The sequence below is a fragment of the Poromitra crassiceps genome (assembly GCF_964638095.1).
Source record: "Poromitra crassiceps genome assembly, chromosome: 1".
Classification (NCBI taxonomy): Eukaryota; Metazoa; Chordata; class Actinopteri; order Beryciformes; family Melamphaidae; genus Poromitra; species Poromitra crassiceps.
Genome location: NC_139623.1, coordinates 116,763,279 through 116,785,977, shown reverse-complemented (window position 1 = coordinate 116,785,977; position 22,699 = coordinate 116,763,279). Strand labels below are relative to the sequence as shown.

The window sequence follows — 22,699 nt, the reverse complement described above, 5'->3', positions numbered from 1 at the left end:
CCCCAGCTGTGTGATGTGCTACAGCTGATCTTCAACAAGAGCCTGAGTCTCCAAAAGGTCCCCGTGATGTGGAAAATGTCCTGTATCGTTCCTGTACCGAAAAAGCCAAGACCCAGTGGCTCCAACGACTACAGGCCGGTAGCTTTGATGTCCCACATCATGAAGACCCTGGAGAAACTCGTCCTGGAGCAGCTCAGGCCTATGGTCAAACCATCCCTTGACCCCCTCCAGTTCGCCTACCAGCCCCGACTGGGAGTGGAGGACGCGGTCATCTACCTGACCAACCGCGCCTATGCCCACCTTGACAACCCGGCCAGCACTGTGAGAGTCATGTTCTTCGACTTCTCAGTGCGTTCAACACCATCAGGCCGGCCCTACTGGGTGAGAAGCTGACGGCGATGCGAGTGGATGCCCCCCTGGTGGCCTGGATTGTGGACTACCTGTCTGGCAGACCACAGTATGTGCGCCTGCAGAACTGTGTGTCAGACAGAGTGGTCAGCAACACGGGAGCACCACAGGGGACGGTCTTCTCTCCCTTCTTCTTCACCATCTACACCACAGACTTCACCTACCAGACAGAGTCTTGCCACCTTCAGAAGTTCTCTGACGACTCTGCGATAGTGGGATGTATCAAAGATGGCGATGACGATGAGTATCGGGATGTGGTGGCCAACTTTGTCACATGGTGTGAGCAGAACCACCTGCAGCTCAACGTGTCAAAGACAAAGGAGCTGGTGGTGGACCTGAGGAGGGTCAAGGCTCCGGTGACCCCTGTTTCAATCCACGGGGTCAGTGTTGACATAGTGGAGGATTACAAGTACCTTGGAGTGTACATTGACAATAAACTAGACTGGGCTAAGAAGTCTGATGCACTCTACAAGAAGGGGCAAAGCCGTCTCTACTTTCTGAGACGGCTGAGGTCCTTCAACGTCTGCCGGACCATGCTGAGGATGTTCTATGAGTCGGTAGTGGCTAGTGCCTTCCTCTATGCTATTGTGTGCTGGGGCAGCAGGCTGAAGGCAGCGGATGCCAACAGACTTAACAAATTGATCCGTAAGGCCAGGGACATTGTGGGGCTGGACCTGGGCTCTCTGACTGCGGTGTCAGAGAAGAGAACGTTATCCAGGCTACGCTCCATCATGAGCAATGACTCGCACCCACCTCACGGCGTGCTAGTCAAACACAGGAGTATATTCAGTGAGAGACTGATTCCACCTAGATGCAACATGGAGAGGCACAGGAAATCATTCCTGCCGGTGGCCATTGGTCTATTTAATGCCTCTCTTAAAAGAGCACCTCGGAGACGCTCAGTCTCCCTGAGACTGAGCCAGCCGATAGGCTAACTGGAAAAGTGCCTGGCTGAGCCACGTGTAACGTATAGGGCAAGCCGAATAATATAAGTTCAGTGTGCAATAAAGATAGGCTAACTGGAAAAAGTGCCTGGCTGAGCCACGTGTAACGTATGGGGCAAGCCGAATAATATAAGTTCAGTGTGCAATAAAGACAATTGGCACGTAAGGTATACTTACTATACGTATTTGCTTACTTAGACGTACTCCACTATTTTGCTCCTATCGCATTTAATACTGTTTACTGTTTATACAGTTTATACTGTTTATTCCATGCTATGTTGTGTTCTTTCTTCTTATTCTGCTTATTTTACTATCGCATTACTACTGTGTATTTTATTTTATGCTATGTGTGTTATGTGAACGAGCAACTGTAACTTGTCCCAATTTCCCCCCGGGGATCATTAAAGTCTTTCTGATTCTGATTCTGATTCTGATATTCAGTTGGAAAAATGGGAAGAGCTCAATATAAAAATCTCTGAGGATGAATGGCAAAACATGTGGAAAATACACCAAGCATCCCACAGTTCACGGATATGGAGGGAATTCTCTTGGAAAAACTTGATTCGTTTTTTATCACGCCCAAGGTCAAGAGTAAATATTCAAATATAAATTTACCATGTTGGAGAGAATGTGGAACATCAGATGCAAATATACATTTTGGAATTGTCACAAGTTAACATTGTATTGGACTGGGATTTATACGTTTATTCAGAAGATAACTAGGGTATGATATTCCTATGAGTTACAGGGTACTTTACCTGTGTAACTTCACTGAAGAAAATGTACAATTACGAGATAGATATCTGGTCAAAATATTGTTAATAGCTAGTCAAAAAGCTGTCACAATGAAGTGGGGAAAAGTAGAACCTCCTCGTAAAGGGTCAGAGCCAGAGCACACTGACAATAACACTGCCAGCAAAGGGTCAGAGCCAGAGCACACTGACAATAACACTGCCAGCAAAGGGTCAGAGCCAGAGCACACTGACAACAACACTGCCAGTAAAGGGTCAGAGCCAGAGCACACTGACAACACATTTAGGAAATATTCCTGTGACTGTTGAAAGGTCAGCAGTGCTGAACCATCTGTTGTGTGTGTGTGTGTGTGTGTGTGTGTGTGTGTGTGTGTGTGTGTGTGGGTTGGGGGGGGGGGGGGGGGTCCCTCTCTGGCCTTCCCCTGATAAAATTCAGTGAAACTGCAACATGAAGTCTGGACTTTTCAGTGTCACAATGACACTGTCACAGTGTCAGAACATCTCTTTTAGCTTCTTGTTATTACATTTCACACCTAGAACAATAACTTTAAAGATACAGTAACTAAGCAACTATATGTATGGAAAGATCTATAGAATTTAAATTGTAAAGTTTTAACCAGAAAGTTTGTGTTCCTACTACGATAACTATAAAAAAAACTATTTTTGGTTCGATCTCAAAACTTTTTTTTATGTAGAGACAATATTTAGCTTCATAGTTATTGTTCTAGATGTGAATGGACCATAAGGCTGTGTTCACACTGTAGCTAAACTTTTCCTAATTCAGATTTTTCCTGTTACATGTGACTCAGATCTGATGTTTTCTAATCAGCGTGAACAACAAAGAGCTGCATGGAATGCAGCAAAAAGTAGAATGCGACTTACTAGCGATTTATTTGAATGCTCAAATCTGGGTGTGTCAGCGGCAGCGCTGCCGACAAAAATAAATTCTTACATCATTTAAACAAGCCAGAATGTTGGCGCCATAGCAGCCTGTCTGAGCAGCGTTATTATGAATGAATGAATGAATGAATTAATTAATTAATGAATTTATTTGGTGATAAGATAAACAGAACAAAGAGAAGTGGACAAGCACCAAATATCAAACATAAGTTAAAAACAAACATCACAGGAAATCACGAGGATAAAAACACAATAAAGCCCTAGGGCTTATTTCCATTGTGGTCCCCATATGTAATTAAAAAAACAAATTGTTAATAACAAAACATAGAGCACTGATTAAAACAGAAATACAATGCAGCAGCAGTGTGTAAGGCAAGTGCAGTTCCATTAACTTGCATTAAAAGAAATTAATACAAGATTAAAAGAAACATAGCATCAGGGGGGTGAACAAATCAGTTAAAAAAATATATATATATAAAACAATATAAAACTAATAAAATAATAAAATTAATCTACAGTCCTGAGCAATCTCTTTAAGGTCCTCTTAAAACCACTCAAGGAGGTGCTTACTTTAATTTCCTTGGGTAAAAGGTTCCACTGAACAGCTCCACTGTAGAGGAAGCTGTTCTTCCCCATCAGGGTCTTAAAACGACTGGGGACCAAGTCTGTTTCCCTGCCTCTAGTCTGTTTCCCTGCCTCTAGTCTGTTTCCCTGCCTCTAGTCTGTTTCCCTGCCTCTAGTCTGTTTCCCTGCCTCTAGTCTGTTTCCCTGCCTCTAGTCTGTTTCCCTGCCTCTAGTAAAGTGCTGGTGGGTCTCACGTACAAGTGAGAAATAATGCAGCAGGTACTTTGGAAGCTTGTTTAAAATGATTTTAAAAGTGAGCCGCAATTTCATGTATAAAGTGCGCTTTTCAACTGTTAACCAGTTGAGTCTTTTAAAGTGCTCATTGTATTATGGAATACAATGAGACACAACATCAAAAAGACGAGGAAAAATACAAATAACAACTTCATTGTTTTTTTAAGAAGATGCCACAATTCAGTCAAAACTCTGTCATACTGTAACTCAAATATATACAAAAGAAAAAAGGTGAAAATTTGTATTTTGTTATTATTACTCTGCCACTCGGACATCTTTTTAGGATTGTGTTGGTTTATGTGGGTTTGAGATATGGGCTACATCCAATAATACAGTAGATATGAACAACAAGCAATTGTTCATTGTTCCAGAGCAATGAACAAAAAGGGTGTTGTTCCTGTGATGATCGTTACTCACTGTCATTTTATTTCTCCATCCAAATTTATTTTTTATTTTTTCAATTACCCCCCCCCCCCCCCCCCATTTTTCTCCCATTTTCCAATTGTACTTGGCCAATTGCCCCCCCCACTTTCCTCGCTGTCCTGGTCATTGCTCCACCCCCTCTGCTGCTCTGGGGAGAGTTGTAGACTAGCACATGCTTCCTCCGATACATGTGCAGTCACCAGCTGCTTCTTCTTTTCACCTGACAGCGAGGAGTTTCACCGGCAGGACGTAGCACATAGGACGGTCGATCACGATATTCCAGTTCCCCTCCTCCCCCCGAACAAGCGCCCCGACCGACCAGAGGAGGCGACGCCGTCTAACTGGGAGTTGGGGCGATATTCTTCCTACAGATAGATAGCATTTATTGCACAGCTCTAGTTTTGACTTCAAATGCGTCTCTCTGCCACTCCAGAAAGCGTCTGAGGAAGGGCCGGTGTGTGCCCGAAACGTCACGCTGTGTTGCAAATAAAAATAACCTAAACGGGAGCTCCTCGGTGTGCGGATTGTTTCTTTTTTCACTGTAAGTACTCTATTGATCCAGCACCCAGGCCCAGTGTGGCCTATTTTTGGATGTGCGTGTCCCTACCTATTTTTTGACTTCAAATGCATACATGTTTAATTGTGGCTGGCGTTGACCATTTGGGGCCGAGAGTGTAGATCAACTCCAAATCCTTCTTTTCAAGCGGCTTTGCATCCAACAAATGTTCTTTTTTTATCATCATGCTGTTTCTTTCCTTTAGCATATTCTTCAGACTGACCTGCAGTGGAGACAAACACATTCAGGTTAGGAATACATCAAGCGTTGATCAAAAGAGCATTGTATTGTGCTGACTTGTGAAGCCGGCATTGCTTTTGCTCATAAATCAGTAGACTTATTATAGTAGTAAGACATCAGTGATGTCACTCTCAGTCTGTCTATGTGAGACTTATTATAGTAGTAAGACACCCTGCAGTTCTATGTATATATTCAATCTTAACCCAATTAAGGCAATACTCTGTTGAAGCTCTCATCTAAACGACTTTATCTATCTGAATCTGGGTAATTAGGGCATAATCAGAGTAACAGAACCCAGTTACAACACCTAGATGTCTATTCAATATTTCCACTTATCCACTTATGTAAAGACCTTACATTTCTTTTTCTTTATTTTATTTTTAACTGTGCATGTCAGAAGTCACCAGATGCAGTGAGTGCATACAGGCCCAATATGAAATAAATCCGGGTAAACTGGGTTATTAGAGAAAGTTTGTAACCGTAACAGATTCAAGCTGATTCCTCTAGTGTGCATCTTAATATACTCATTGACTTACATAGCTTATTCTGAATATCAGCAGCGCCACCATCAGCAGGACTGTTGCACCAATCACCATGTAAGCGTCTTTCACCAGTTCTGCAGACTGAGTGTCAGGACAACCTGGGAATGGAGAGAACATTTCAAGTGACTTGGTTTTGACCCATACATTTCTGTCAGTTCTAGTCCATGTAGGTACTGTAGGTTTGACCCATACATTTCTGTCAGTTCTAGTCCATGTAGGTACTGCAGGTTTGACCCATACATTTCTGTCAGTTCTAGTCCATGTAGGTACTGCAGGTTTGACCCATACATTTCTGTCAGTTCAAGTCCATGTAGGTACTGTAGGTTTGACCCATACATTTCTGTCAGTTCAAGTCCATGTAGGTACTGTAGGTTTGACCCATACATTTCTGTCAGTTCTAGTCCATGTAGGTACTGCAGGTTTGACCCATACATTTCTGTCAGTTCAAGTCCATGTAGGTACTGTAGGTTTGACCCATACATTTCTGTCAGTTCAAGTCCATGTAGGTACTGTAGGTTTGACCCATACATTTCTGTCAGTTCAAGTCCATGTAGGTACTGTAGGTTTGACCCATACATTTCTGTCAGTTCAAGTCCATGTAGGTACTGTAGGTTTGACCCATACATTTCTGTCAGTTCTAGTCCATGTAGGTACTGTAGGTTTGACCCATACATTTCTGTCAGTTCTAGTCCATGTAGGTACTGTAGGTTTGACCCATACATTTCTGTCAGTTCAAGTCCATGTAGGTACTGTAGGTTTGACCCATACATTTCTGTCAGTTCAAGTCCATGTAGGTACTGTAGGTTTGAGGCTCAGGCATCTGACCAATTCAAGCAAACTCTGGACCTGGAGAGCTCTGATCCCAGTTGTCAATCAACTGAAGGCTGCTTGCTATTGGCTCAGCTGGTTCCATGCCAAGGCCCCCAAAATAGCATTAGCCTTTGGCAGTGCCCCCCTATTGCAATTGTCTTTAAAAACCCATTTACTATTACTATTGAAAATGTCAAAAATCGCTTCCATACAACCTCAGAATATATTTCCTTTTACTAATGCAATAACCTAATAATTACATTGGTATTGCAAATCTTTTCTTTTCTGTTCTCCATTATAAACATTGTTCCAGAGTCAGACTACTGTATTAACCACACCAGGGCGAAATAACAATGAATGTGATGATGACTGGCAGGCAATTAGACAGCTGGACATGGCAAATATGATTTTTATGTGGAAGGAAATGATTTCATTAATATTTATTATACTGTAGTATTAACAAATATAACTGAATCATTTCCCTCCCCATAAAGTTGTTTTTTAAGCATTTCCATTAATTTGCTGAGGCCCCCCCTAGTGCCCCCTGTCGGCCCCCCAGGGGGCACTAAGCCCCAATTTGAAAACCATTGATCTAGACTTCCTGGTTTCCTTCACCTTCACTTTAATAGCTGTTTTTGATTTCTCAGTATGTCTCAAAGTAGTGGGGTTGTGACTGCAAGGTCACAGGTTTAAAAAGATTATCCTCGACCTATACCTGAGAAAGTAAAAAAAAATATATATACTGTATATATATATATATATATATATATATATATATATATATATATATATATATATACACAGTATATATATATTGTTTTACTTTATATATATATATACTGTGTATATATATAAATATATATATATATATATATATATATATATATTATATATATATATATACATATATATTAAATATATATATAGTACCTATATGACATATAGGTACACAAATAATGGACAAACTGTGATCAAAACAGCCATTCTTCTACAGTACATTCTCTAATTGCATTAACTTCTTGTAAATATGAAATAGTGCTGAATTTGAACACTTCATCAGTTTGCTGATGACCCCCTTGAACCCCCTCAAGGACTCCTGGTGGTCCATGGACCCCACGTTGAGAACCACTGCTCTATTGCTCTCCAGAGGCAAAGCAAATCAAAATGCAAGAGAAAACAATATTTTGTAAAGAAAGGTTTTCTCTGATGTTGAGCAATGTTTTCTCCAGTACCTGTTACGGTGAGGCGGACCTTGCTCTCCTGGTTCTGTTCACCCACAGGTGCTGCCAGGTGACATATGTAGGTGCCGCTGTCCTGGGACGTCACGTTGGGTAGGAAGATGTCGTGGGATTCGTCCAGCAGCTGCACCTCTCTCTGCACATCCACGTACCACTGCGTCGTGCCGTTAGGCAAGCTTCTGGTCAGCAGGCCGCTGAGCGAAGAGGAGGGAGGGGCTCCGACCTGTGACATGAGCACATGGTGAGCTCTACTGGGTGCTGCTTCATCTGTTAGACCAGTGGTTCTCAAACTTTTTCACTACCCCCTTTCCCTGATTTCTCAATCATTTTGTTTCAAGGTGCGAATGCACACTTGATGACACGACTGCCCTCATGTCCCATCATGCCTGCTGGATTGACTAGTAGAAATTGCAAATATTTTTCTAAGTATAGATCTAGTTCACGTTTAAAATCTTATTATTATCTAAAATATATATATTTTCAAAAACCCCTAATATTTTCATGATTTATTCTTACATTTTTCCATTTCTCTCTTTGGCTCAAGTACCCCCTGTAATACCTCCACATACCCCTAGGTGTGCGCATACCCCCATTTGAGAAACGTGGTTTTACCCTTGGTTCACACCAGGCGCTATTGAGAAGCAGCGCTGAAGCAGCGCTTAACAGAAGCTGAGTGGCACGCCACCGGTCACACCAGAAACACTCTTTTCCTCAGCACCTTGCTTTTGACATCCGTAACTTTGTGACATCACAACGTAACACTAATTTCCTGTGCCCGCTTACAGCACCGGCCCCGCCAACTGAATGCAGAAGACCAAAGCTTGTTGTCTGTGTATGGTAGTATGGAAAATGTCCAGAAAACAATCAACTACACCAAAGATGGATCTATCGCAACAGATCATCTTATCAGAGGTCCCGCCCCCTCAAAACAGTGCATAGTTAATGAGGGGAGAGACAGAGTGGATAGAGAAGTCCCACAAAGGCTGGATTTGAAGGGGGGGGGGCAACAGAATTCATAACCATGTTTATCATCATCATCATCATCAGTATATAAATGCATAGCTAGGGCTCTGTCTGTTTGTTGTCTGTTTCTCTGTCTCACTGTCATTGTCCCACTGTGATGTCATGAATCCCACTGTGACATCATCAGTGATGTCATAAATCCCACTGTGACATCATCAGTGATGTCATAAATCCCAGTGCTGTCATAAATCCCACTGTGACATCATCAGTGATGTCATAATCCCTCATAAATCCCACTGATGAAATCCCACTGTGACATCATCAGTGATGTTGTTCTAAACAGCTAAAAATAGCATAAAATTGGACCTTTAGTTTATTTAGTTGTACAGAATAAGTGGAAATACAGCCTACAGTCACAGCCCTGCGTCAAGGAGATTCCCACCTACGTTTGAAAGCAAAGCAACCGCCAATCAGATATCACCATGTGCCACCAACTGCCAAGGGAGTTTTGGATGTTTCACTTCCTTTTTCCTCCCATCCACTCTGTCTGATCTTTTCATACTTACTTAATTAATTATTATTATTAATGTAGAATAAAAGGTTTGATGAAACTGGAAAGGTTCAACTCAATATCTATTGTACATATTGCTACTGTAGCCTACACACAGAAGCAGCACGCTGAGATGGTTTGGTCAACAACTAAAGTCAGTGTTGACCTGTCAGACCTGTAACCTGCATTAAAAACCATAAGAGCTGCTTACCTTGTACCACCTCACAGCTCTATACTCGACACCAGGCTTGTAATGAGCAGCGCATCTAAGGATACAGTCCTCCCCATACACACACATGGTGTCTTTCTGGTTGACAGCCATGCAGACAGCATGGGAGATATCTGAAGATCAAGAACCACAAATTAGGTGTTTACTTGAATACAGTAGGCTAGGTTGTAGGTTACATTAGAAACTTAGAAAATTACAACAGTCAAGATGATCAGTCAATTGTCATTTCAGAAATCATTCCACAGTTACACAGCACATAGGGCCAAGTAGCCTGAAGAAGATAAAGTGCCACTGTATGTACTGTAAATATCAGTCAAATGCATTAGATGAGTTGAGATAGGCTACTTACAAAATGTAGACAACAATAGAGCTTGTTGCAGCATCATTTCCAGATCGAGATCAGAGATTAGATACCTTATTTGAGAGAAACCAGGACTGGACAACGAGAAATGAGTTGATTGAGTTTATATAGCCAGGGTATCCAGGCTGCCTGGAAAGTGAAAGTCGTCGTAGTCGAGCCAAGTGGGTTGGACTTGGCTTGTGGGTTGGGTCTTGGGTTTATCTGGTGTTGTCTACGTGCTACGCAGGTATACGCAGTATACACACTGCGAAATGACTCAGATTTGCGTATGCGCACTGGGAAATGCGCTATGATACGTATCGTTTTCAATTTCCATTCATAAAATTCACCCTGTGCGCTCTGTGTGTTACCTTACCCCGCTAGCCGGGCGCTTCTGGCTCATACGAACGTCACGCATTTTCCCATTTTACACTGTGACAGTTTCACGTCTAGGTCTAAATGCCGGGTCCTACCTGAGTCTTCACGTGAAGTGAAGACGCTATCCGATGTAAAACACCCTCTTCTTTTAATGACACCTAGTTGTTGCATCCAAATTGTTGCATAAAATCCACTTTTCTGTCTTTCAAAAACCGAAAAGCATTTATCTGGAGCACCTCGGAAGTCGTTGTTCCGGGTTGCTTCAGATCAGAGAAGAAGAAGAAGCGGTGCGCCAGATAAATGCTTTTCGGTTTTTGAGAGACAGAAAAGTGGATTTTATGCAACAATTTGGATGCAACAACTAGGTGTCATTAAAAGAAGAGGATGTTTTACATTGGATAGCGTCTTCACTTCACGTGAAGACTCAGGTAGGAGCCGGCATTTAGACCTAGACGTGAAAATGTCACAGTGTAAAATGGGAAAATGCGTGACGTTCGCCGGGCGCTAATGCGCTCGTATGAGCCAGAAGCGCCCGGCTAGCGGGGTAATGTGTTACCCTACTTGATTTGACAGATAAACTTTATCTGTCAAATCAAGTAGCCTCTGTATGTGTTTAATCACTATAGCGAATAGCCCGAACGGAACAATATAAAAACAACAACAATTGAACGCTTTTCAAGATGAAGGAAATGAGTTTCTCCTGGCTCATTTTAGCGTATGGTGAGTAGACTGCGCCATGCTATTGACATCATTTACTATGGTCTACGTTAGCCAGCCGACATGGAAGGCAACATTAGAGGCTACATTAGCCTACAAGATTGAAAGTCCCACCAGACTAATCACGACTCATACCGAGTTTATTTTGTATTTAGGGTAGCCTATAGGCTATAATGCTAACATGACGCATGATTGATGACATAGCCTAGTCTGTAGAGAAAGTGGAAGCGTTTGTGGGAATCCCCTGGAGTTCCTTTGCGGGGGTTTTCACAGTCTCATGTCTGGCTGGCTGATTAGGAAATTCCCATTATTGTATTGTTTACTGTTTGCACCCCTCAGGAAACATGAAACGCCTGTTATCAAGGAAATAAACGGACGAATCAGCGTGACGTCACTTGCCACCCAGAAATGCGGAACCCCGCGGCAGTTAATAGTATGAGTAGTATCACTTCCCAAATTATAAAGTATAAGGTATTATGCTGCTGTCATATGTGTGTATATATGTATATATATGAGTATATATATAGCCTAGATTTATATTGCATATAGTTATTTACTACTATTATTACCATTACTACCCTATTTATTATTAAGTCTATCTACTGTGGGGTCTGGTGAATTGTTGGTGAATTGTCTGGTTGTAGGCTACTGTATGTCTGCACAAAGGGGAGCTTGCAACTGCAATTTCGCTGTATGATTTATTATGCAATGACAAATAAACTACTATTCTATTCTATTCTATGAGTTGTGCCAAACAAACGTTCATATCCCAAAAACGATAGGCTACATCACATCGCTTATATTTTGACATTCTGAGTGAGAGCAGAATTAGCTCAAGAGTTTGATGTAGGCTAATATAGGCTATAGCCTACATGTCTAAAGTTGTGTGAACTGTCGCAGTTTTTAAAATGTAAACAGAGTTACCGCCTAGAGTCAGACACTCAAACCTGGCGCCACTTGGGCTCCATAGGGTTCCATTGCCGTTGCCACCCGTGACGCAAAGTTCATGCCTCCCCGAATTTTCCATTAAATTGGGGGGGGGGGGGGGGGTAGCCTATGGGGTGTTTAAGGGGTTAATGGGGTCTCCATTAATAACTCCCTCAATTTAAAATTGTGCATGAATTAAAGGCTAATATCTAGCCTCAGAATTAGACTATTTCACAGGCTGAGTCTCGTGTCGGTGCTCAGGCTAACAGGCTACAGTCATTCTCAAACTTATAAACACCCCATAAACTGACATAAATTAGACCATGGACCCCCATTTGATAAGATTTTGCCCCAGGCTCCCACATCTGCCATCTGGTAAGATTTTTGCTTTTAGATGTTTCATTAGGCTACAGAAAGTGTGCACAAGTAGTGATACTCTGTCATTGTGTTACTCAAGGACCCCTAGGATTAGCCTGGGTAAACCCATCCCCCACGTGACCTGCTCTCAGACCTGTTCTCAGTCACTATGTGATAGTGACTGGGAACTGAGAGAGCAGGTCACGTGGTGGCTGGGTTTACCTAGGCTACCCTAGGATCGCCAAACCTCACTTTGAGAAACAACCAATCCATCAATCTGAAAAAGGCAGAAAAAAGGCATCTGTCTGCTGCTTCCCTCAGTCTGTGCAGGAGTTGGCTGTGTGGTGGAGGAGAGGGTTCCTTCCTTGCTCCTGCTGTGGCAGCCAGCCACCTGCACTCCACTTCACCCAAACTGTCCCCCCTGTCCCCAGTGGAAAATTCGCCCTTGTCTGAGGTCAACTAACCAGATGCTCTTGGATGTCCCGAGATCTAGACTAAGAAACAGAGGCGACCATAAGAACTGCGTAAAGCCTTGGAATTTTTAAGTCATTGCTTAAGACTCATCTATTCCAATTAGCCTTCAATTCGGGTTAAGATTGTGCCTATTACATATATTGTTATGTGTTTTCTTCTTTTTATTTCTATTTTATCAACTGTGTGTGTCTATTTGATATTTGCCTGTTCAGCACTTTGGTCAACCTTGTAAATGTGCTATATAAATAAACTTGACTTGAAACTTGATTTATGATGAGGTGTTGTACATGTATATTCTTTTGTGAGTAAATTTTTCCTCAATTGCCTCAGAGTGTGTGAATAAATTTTCACAAATCCCCCCCCCCCCCTCCTCTTGGTTGTAGTGCTGCTGATACCCTGTCTGCCAAAGACACTAACCTTGAGAGGCAGCTGGATTTGCGACATCACGATCACGCAAGAAATCCATCTTGCCATGCTACAGTACCATATGCATTTGAGTCTGAAGTCCAATCAGCTTCCGAGGAAGGAGGAGGAGGTGGTCCTAAGTGGTAGAAGTTACCCCATGATAGACATTGATAGACAGAGATAGTTCATCCAATCACCTGCCAAGTATATTTTGAAAGTACCTGGCCTTTTCCAAACAGTTTCCAAAGACAAGTTCCCCGATGGTTCTGTGTAACAAACCATCTGGCACATCAGGTTACAAACACTCACAAGAATCTCCCAGTATGATCTTGGAGTGTTTACCTTCGTGATTGGCTATTTTTTAAAGCGACATGTCGTATTTTTTAACCGACAAGACAAAAAAGGTTTTTAGACATAGGTTTATTATTGGCCAAAAGAGTTATTGCTTTATCATGGAAACAGTTTGGTAGGCCGGGTATAGGTCGATGGATCTCTGAATTAACTACAAATCTGCCCTTAGAGAACATTTTGTTACATATGCCATCAGGGGTAAACAGTCCCCATTGAATAACTCACATGTTATCTAGAGAGGACAGATGTGGCAGACACTGTATGATGGAAGCGCCTGGGGATATTTAAGTAATCCTCTGCAATACACAAAGTCATCAATGTTTTCTTTCTTCTTCTTTTCATTTTCACTATCTGTACATTACACAAGATGTACCTCAATTGAACTGAACGGAAGTTAATATGATCCCCAGCTAAATCACCATTTGTATGTTGTTTGTGTGTTGTTATGGGGTGGGGAGGGGGGAGTTGTGGTTTGTATTTTGGTTGTTTGTATTGTAATTTGGTTTGTGAATGTTGTTCAATTGAAAAATGTATAAGTATATTGTTGGAAAAGAAAATATAGGCCAATGCCTATGGTGAAGCCCGTTATGGCAAAGCTCACACTACTCCCGGAGGACCTTAAGGCAAGGCTTCCTTTTTAACATTTTTGGTATGTCATATGCAAACAGTCAATTGTTTGGTGCTCAATCAATGTCTGTGTCTGATTTATCAATGTATGTCATCTGCGCTTATTTTGGTGCTGTAAGAAAGTTTCATGAATCAGATGTGGCAAACATCTTAAGATCATTTTCACAGTAGATTCTACATGCTTTTCCATGGTAGTTTGATGATAACAGCCACTACAGCCATCAGCTGGGTGTCCAGGTAGCGCAGCGGTAGATTCCCTGCCTACCAACAGGAGAGTTGCAGGTTCGAGCCCCTGTGTTACCTCAGGTGTCCATACAGGCACAATTGCATGTGTCTGTGGTGGGTGGGAAACCAGATTATGGGTATGTGTCCTGGTCGCTGCACTAGTGCCTTCTCTGGTCAGCCTGTTTGGGGAGCGGTGAACTGGGGGGAGTAGCGCGATCCTCCAACGCACTACGTCCTGCCGGTGAAACACCTCGCTGTCAGGTGAAAAGAAGTAGCTGGCAATTGCACATGTCTCCAAGGAAAGATGTGCTAGTCTACAACTTTCCCCAGATCAGCAGAGAGGGCGGCCCCTGAGTGATGGGATTTTGGTGCATGGTGGAGATGATTAGCATTTCTTTAGCCATAACTATGAAACTACGGCTAGAGAGACTTGATTCCAAACCCTAAGTGATTATGAAACTACGGCTAGAGAGACTTGATTCCAAACCATAAGTGACTATGACACTACAGCTAGAGAGACTTGATTCCAAACCATAAGTGACTATGACACTACAGCTAGAGAGACTTGATTCCAAACCATAAGTGACTATGAAACTACAGCTAGAGAGACTTGATTCCAAACCATAAGTGACTATGACACTACAGCTAGAGAGACTTGATTCCAAACCATAAGTGATTATGAAACTACGGCTAGAGAGACTTGATTCCAAACCATAAGTGACTATGAAACTACAGCTAGAGAGACTTGATTCCAAACCATAAGTGACTATGACACTACAGCTAGAGAGACTTGATTCCAAACCATAAGTGATTATGAAACTATGGCTATAGAGACTTGATTCCAAACCCTAAGTGACTATGACACTACAGCTAGAGAGACTTGTGTGTTTGCAGAGTCAAGAAATCATTCAACTTAAAATGTAAGTGGTTGGAGGATGATGTTTTAGAAATGAACATTGTGAATGAAAAGCACAACTTTAAAATGTAATGACTGAAAAACTGAGGACTCAAATTAAAAAATATCAGAAACCATTTATCTGAAACATATTTCAGAACACAGTACATGTATTTGAGATACTTTACAAAATATTTACATATAATTTTTTATTTAACATTTTTTTTGGTAGTGACTTTAGAATCAAACAAAACAAAAGCCTGGCAGACAGGGAGATCATTTAGTGTCTTTCTCAAATTTTACACATTAGACTCAATTGTTTCTGAAAAAAAGTGATAGAGTTTTGGCCTTCCAGAAGTATAAAAACTGAGATGATAAAAGTCCACTTGAAGCCTTGACTGGCTCAGATGGAAAGTCCTCTTCGCTAGCTTAATCTCTGTATAGAGTCCACCGCTTCTCACCAAACCTGTCCCACAGTGGAGTGCCCCATGGACCACCTCCATTTCAACACCAGTCAATGTAAGGATTGAATCAGACCATTGCCATAAACGTGATAATCACGTTCCTGTTCAAACCCAATTCCCAAGTCAACCAGAATATCACTGAAATTAACCAAGTTGCCATGACGCCAATCTCCAAAGCCCCTAAGCTCCCGAGCAGCGGTTGTGGCCCGTCCTACGCTCCATGGTTCTCCTGGGTTCAGATATTGGTGCTGTGGGTTAGGCTCTTCACCAGGCCTTGCTCTTTGCGCATCACCGGTGCATGAATGCTGCAGTCTCGCGCCTCGCAAAATCCTGGCACTCCAGCGATCCCGGTCATGCCGATTGGACCCACTGGACCGGGGTAGCCACGGGGGCCGCGGGGACCCTCCATGCCAGACTTGGGTTCTCCTGGGTGACCCGGCAAACCTGGAGAGAGGAAATCAGAACATGATAATGTTAAGTATCAACCAGTTGGAAAAATCAGTAAAAATTCAATCCATTTCCCCTGAGGAAACTGTGAAATGCAGGATGGAAAGAATGTCCCTCTCAAGTAGAAGTAAAAGAGGATCAAAATATAAATTTCTACTTCTAACTTGTTGGGGAGTTCAGAGTTATCGGTGTCAGTGAGACTGAATAGCTTCGTACCTCTGAGGCCTTGGTGTCCATCATGTCCTGGCAGGCCTTTTCCAGGATCCCCCCTGCCTCCTTTGGGTCCCTTTGGAGCTGTCAAGAGACACACCAAGAACGTGTGGGAAACACTGGGACTTTACTAGAGTGCCACTCCAAATCTTATCTCCCCCCCCCCCATTTTTTTCTCTCCCAATCGTTCATAGCCAATTTTCTCCATTCTGAGCAGTCCTGGTCATTGCTCCACCCCCTCTGCTGATCTGGTGAGGGTGTAGACCGTAAAAGACCCTCACATGCCTCCTCCAATTCATGTGAAGTTGCCAGCAGCTTCTTTTCACCTGACAGCAAGTTTCACCGGCAGGACGTAGCGCATGGGAGGATCACTCTATCCCCCAGTTCCCCTCCCCCCCGAACAGGCACCCGACTGACCAGAGGAGGCGCTAGTGCAGTGACCAGAACACATACTCTTGTCTAGCTTCCTACCCGCAGACAGGGCCAATTGTGTCTGTAGGAATGCTCGACCAAGCCGGAGGTAACAACAGGGAGGTGAAACTCATTGAATTTAGAGAGCCATAACAAACTAAAACAATTTACCTCTCAATATCCGCCTAATACAAAATAAATCCTTTAAAAAGAATAGCACATGCATGCAGATGACAGACTGAATAGTAGGAGGTATAAGTCTGTACTAGTTTTCAGTGTTGACTGACTTTGAATTGTATAATATTTTGTCTTTCTTTCATTTCATATCAATGTAAGATTTTCTTTTCTTTATATGAATGTATATAATGTTTATCATGTAATGTGGTATGTACAGTATGGCAGGTGTGGACCCCAGGAACATTAGCTGATTGCTATGGCATCAGCTTGAGTTCAACTTGACTTCTTTTGAGTTGACTACCTGTGAGTTGATGTGATAATATGATATGATATGCTTTATTTCAGACTCAAGGTCCATACAAAAATACATCAGATACACATAATACAAAAAAGATTAAAAGAAAACACAAAATAAAAATAGTCTAGTGACTCATTTTAAAAGACACCTATACCAGTGCTCCCAAAGCTGAGACGTGCAGCGTGTGGCACTGTACGCAATGTTCACCAGCACCACAACAAGTTGATTTTCAGAATCATTTAACCGACAGATAAACCTGTAAATTACATTTCTCAAGACAGCTTGCAGTGTGTTCACTCCAGCACTCACAAACATCTCACTCGCACTAGTCCACCTGGGCCTTTTTAGCAGTATTTTCAGACCATCATTATATGCCACTTGCAGTCTCTGAAGGCTGGCTTTTTTATAGTTCAACCACAAATGTGCAGTGTACAAAGGTGAACAATACGCTGTAAACAGAGTCAGCTTCACTCCATCAGTGCAACAACCAAATTTACGTGACAATACATTTGCTCGCACATACAACATACGACACTGACGATAAGTGTCCTCGTCATCTGTCAGTTGGTCTGTGATCACGTGACCAAGATATTTCACTTCACTGCAGACATTCAGAACATTACCAGACAGTTTAAAGTCAGGAAAGGTCATACGTCTATCTTCCACGCTTCTGCATAATAGCACTTTTTGAATCGTTATATTTTACATCCTGTTGTTCCCCAAACACAGAGCACACATTATGGAGCTGCTGCAGACCGGCTGAGCTCGGGCTAAAAATGACACAATCATCCGCATACATAAGATGGTTCATCACTGTACTGCCGACCATACAGCCAGTTTTACATAGGCTTAATTTACATGATAGATCGTTCATGTAGAAATGGAATAAAACAGGAGACAAAATGCTCCCCTGTCTCACCCCATTGCTAACATGAAAAGGAGCAGACATACTGTTGTCCCATTTAACCTGCATGGTCTGTTGGGCATACCAATAGGACAGGATTCTAACTATAATGTGTTTGAGGTGGGACCAAAGTCTGAACTTACCTCTGTTACCCTGCGCTCCCTTCTGCCCCTGCACTCCTCTGTCTCCCTGAACGCCCCTGGCTCCCTTGGCGCCGGCCTTCCCAGCTTTGCCCTGACGGATCGAGCCAAGTGGAAAGAAAAATGAGTAAAAGAGCACCAACGCTTCATCCAGCTCTGAAGCTTCTGTGTAACAGAGGGCTTCACTTTCTATCTGTAACCATTTCTTATCCAGGCTTTTTCACCCTGTCCTTCTATACAGTTACACACTGGAGCAGTTGATGCCTCGACTGTGTTGTCACAATACCAATATTTTACCTTCAACACCAATACTAACTTCAATATCTAAACTTTGGATACCACTATGATACCACGGCATTCCCATGGGATTTCAGCTTGCTGAACACATAGGTGGAAGTATACAGTATAACATATCATTCAGTCTTGAATTCAGTATTTTGCAACAGAATTGAAGTAGTATATAAAAAAGAACAAGAGGACCAAGGCGCTCTTTCTCATGCATTTGTCAGGGAGACTCGTGGCTGAAACACGTGAGTTATTTTAATGTTCAGCAGAACCATGCCATACTTCCCCCCCCCCCCCCAATATTTTATTTTCAATTTTTATAGAACAATAATAATACACAAACAAGACAAATAAACAGGCTCAGACACAGGAAAGAAAAGAAAAGAAAACACATCATCAACGTTCAACATCACATGTTGCTACCACCCGCATAAGGTGCTTTTATCTGTAATAGATATTGTGCATGGGGTCCCACGCAAGGGGTCCACAAGAAACCAGACAGGAGAGCCTCAAACACTATTCATTCTTAACCTCATCAAAGTAGGCCAAAAAAGGGTCCCAAATAGTCAAGGACCTTTTAAGCGAGTTGGCTCTCAAGGACCCGAGTCTTTCCATCTGTATAACAGAGATCATGTCCATCAGCCACACCTGAAAAGAGGGGGAAGAGGAGGACTTCCATTCCTTCAGAAGAAGTTTTTTGGCAACAGTTGTCCCGAGCTGTCAGAGATTGTTGCACAGCTGTAGGGAAATTCAGAGAGGACTCCGAGCAGCCGAAGATGGCGAGTTCTGCCTCCGGTTGCAGGGTTATTTTGTAGGCCTTAGAGTACCAGTCAAATATTTTGATCCAGAACCCCGTCAGTGAAGGGCAGAAGTAGAAGGCATGAGATAGCGTGCCCTCTGACACCTGTCGCACAGTGGTGAGACAGAAGGGTAGATCCTGTGCAATTTATGCTTGGAGTAGTGAAGACGGCGAGCGACTTTAAATTAGAAGAACCATGCCATACTCATAAAGACATGTTTAGGGCTCTAAGGATCGCATTGAAGGCCTGCTCGCTGAGGTCACATGAGTGAAAGTGTGTTTGTCGTGTTAATCTTGTCTTGTTAAGGGAGAGAGTGCCTTGGTCCTCTACTCATTCTTTTAGAATACATTTTTAACTATGTGTATCCCAGCAGTGCTCCCATTCTTTTTTCTCCTCTATGGAATTGAAGTGCTGACATTTCAGTGATCGTGACAACACTACAAATGAGAACAATATTCACTATCCCCACACACGTTTTCCCAGGTTGTCTGGAGAATCGAACCTCACAAGCTGCAGACTGGTATCTCTAAGCTTTTGCTTAATTTTTTTTTATCTAATCCCCTTGGGCAGACGCTATGGCTCTATTAAATGCTCCACCACTCGTTTTACGAAGAGTTTCTTCTCAAGTGCAGTGCGTAGTCTGAATGACTACTGTATAACTCCAAATGTTAGATCTTTGGACTTTGCCTAGATAACTAAGCCCATGTTTTTTTTATTTGTATAAGATATCTTATACTTTCTTTACAAATGCAAAACTGCTATGCACTTTAATCTTGAGCTACAGTAGGTGATTGTCGGGCCCACTGAAACAAAATGTAATGGAATATATATATATATATATATATATATATATATAATATATTAGGGCTGTCGATCAATTAAAATATTTAATCGCGATTAATCGCATGATTTCCATTAGGGGTGTCACGATATTTCGTCGCACGATATATCGCGATATCGATACGTCACGATATGCGTATCGTCAGAAAAAAATGATATCGTAAAAAATATATATATATATTAGAATTTTTTTGCTCCTGAATAATAATAGAACAAATTTAGCAGAATCAACATGCATGAGTGAAGGGGGTAGACTACTACTGGCATGGCAAAACAGCTCAAGGGGTACATAAGATTACATAAGTTTAGGGACCATTGAGCATGAGTTATTTAAGAAATAGATTGTATACTTTATTTTTCTTTCACCATGCAACAAACATTTAGTTTGTGACAGTGTGACACATTATATTGCAAGAGAAGCATTATCTTCCATGTTGTTTTCTAGTTATTATAATAACAATTTCCAAAAACAGCATTTGTTTTGTATTTTGTGTATTTCAAATGAAAGACTATTTTTCCAGTATTTTCCCAGGGCTCCCTTGAAAAGAGGTTTCGATTTCAACGGGACTCACATGGTTAAATTAATGATAAATAAATACATAAAAATTATTTACTTTTGTTAAAAAAATATTGTTAAAACATCGTATCGTATCGTTATCGTGAACCCAATATCGTGTATCGTATCGTGAAATTAGTGTATCGTGACACCCCTAATTTCCATAGTTAATCACGATTAATCGCAAATTAATATTTTTTTTTTAATCTGTTCTAAATCTACCTTAAACCGAGGTAGGCTACCTTAAACCTGAGAGCTTTGTGCAAAGATGCACTGTTGTATTAATATGGGTAGCTATTATCATTAGTATGGGTAAGTATTTGGCCATTGGTAATATTGTTATTATTGCTGCTAGTTACTGGGAATACACATCTCTCAGGCTGCACTGTGTGAAGTTAATTGGTGCTATCCTCTACATCTCTCCAGCCACAGACAAGGGAAGCTGCATGCATGCTCTCTCCCCCCTCTCTCTTTCTCTCTCGGTATCTCTCTCTCGTGTTCCCGTTCTCCGTCGGTCCCTCTCTCACTGCCTGTCTGTCTGTCTCGCTCGCTTTCTCTGCCTCTCTCTCTCCCCCCCCCCACCCCCCCCCCCCCCACCCGTTCTCCATCTGTCTGTCTCTCACTCTCTCTGCCACGGTGAGACGAGACAGACGGGGAGAGCTGACGCGCTCCCTCTCTCTCTCTCTCACCCAAAATGCAGGACATCTTTCTCAATTTGAAGCTGAACTTGCCAATATACCCATTTTCTTCCTCCTTTTCTGCTCACGGAGCTTTGTTTCTGCTTGATATCAACGTTAATGCTTCCTGATTTCCAAAACTACGGCGCGGACCAAGGCTCAAACATCACAGAATGTGCATGCGTTAATCGCGGGTGAAAAAAATTAGTGGCGTTAATAGGAACAATTATGTGTCGTAGATATCTATATTTCATTGTATTCAACATTATTCAATGCAATTTCTCGATTCATTGTGTTTCCGAATAAAATAAATCTGTACTTGACCTCTCAACTCAACTCACTAATATTTTTTCATCATTGTAAAGCCACAGCATCGTGAAGAGGATATTAATGTGATGTGTGTGTAGTTCTTCATAGATCTAGTAGCCTTTTCATTTTGCTGTCAGAGTGCACCAGATTAAGGCATTTTACTTGAAAATGTAAAACATTTATTTGTCCAAGGGGGCACAGCCCCCCCTAGAAACCCCCCGGTCGGGGGTTCACTTTGGACACTGATGGTGCACCCCGTAGTTGGAAAGCCTAGAATCGCCTATGGTCGGGCCTATCCATGCATTTGTTTCTTTTTATTCCATGTCATTTTGGGTTGTGGGTGTGATTTCTTATCTGTTTTTCATTTAAGCTCTCGCACCTCAATTCCAATGTGGTTTCTACTGCAAATGGTAAATAAACTGACTCTGACCCACCGGTTTGCCTGCGGGTCCAGACGGCCCCTTGCCCCCCGGGGGCCCGATCAGGGTCCTGTTGTTGATGGGGCAGCCCTGCGAACACTTGGCCCGGATGGAGGAGGCATACTGGGAGATCTGGGCGGTCACCACTCCTTTGCAGAGCTGCAGCACCTGCTCATCTGTCAAACCAGGACCCTGAGAGAGAGGGACCAACCAGAGGGACCAACCAGTCACCACATTAGTCACATCTCAGATCTTCCTGCCTACACTGCGAAAAACAGCTCCACAAGTCAGTTAAGCTGGTATCAATTCATAAAAGCGGGTTTTGATTAAAACACATGCAAGATCTAGCAATGCGAGTAGATGTTTGATGATTCAAGAACAGTTTGATGAAACAATGGGCCCTATCTTCGCAAAAGCGGTAATTTAGCGTTTAACGCCGCGCGCAATGCAAATTGGAGGCGTGCACAAGCGCTGTTATAATTGTAGGCCTACTGGACATAGGCATGCCATATGCCAAAGCAGGCATTTCAGCGCAAAAATGTGGGGATAGATGGCATTATTCTATCGTCGGGAAAAGTCAAAAAAGTGGCGGCAAGATAGCTCAGCAGGCCAATATAAACAGTAATTAGAAAAAAGGAGCTTCTTGATGCTTA

At 42.3% G+C, this 22,699-nt stretch overlaps 2 protein-coding genes across 2 annotated transcripts in view; both read right to left on the bottom strand.

The window, feature by feature from the left end:
• Nucleotides 1-4,401: 4,401 nt before the first annotated feature.
• On the bottom strand, nt 4,402-9,837 carry cd83 (CD83 molecule). The gene is made up of 5 exons (XM_083644804.1): nt 9,763-9,837; nt 9,396-9,526; nt 7,666-7,894; nt 5,618-5,721; nt 4,402-5,064 (listed from the first exon to the last, which is right to left on the bottom strand). The coding sequence occupies exons 1-5, from the start codon at nt 9,797-9,799 to the stop codon at nt 4,906-4,908; spliced, it is 660 nt and encodes a 219-aa protein (XP_083500930.1). The 5' UTR covers nt 9,800-9,837; the 3' UTR covers nt 4,402-4,905.
• A 5,971-nt stretch (nt 9,838-15,808) lies between these two features.
• The window catches only part of LOC310772795 (uncharacterized protein), a gene marked incomplete at both ends in the record, with an annotated part of 63,516 nt that continues 56,625 nt past the window's right edge, over nt 15,809-22,699 (bottom strand). The window contains 4 exons of the mRNA XM_083632717.1: nt 15,809-16,017; nt 16,237-16,314; nt 18,164-18,254; nt 22,062-22,238. Of these exons, the coding sequence (XP_083488843.1) occupies nt 15,809-16,017; nt 16,237-16,314; nt 18,164-18,254; nt 22,062-22,238 (555 nt within the window). The remainder of the gene's footprint in view (nt 16,018-16,236; nt 16,315-18,163; nt 18,255-22,061; nt 22,239-22,699) is intronic.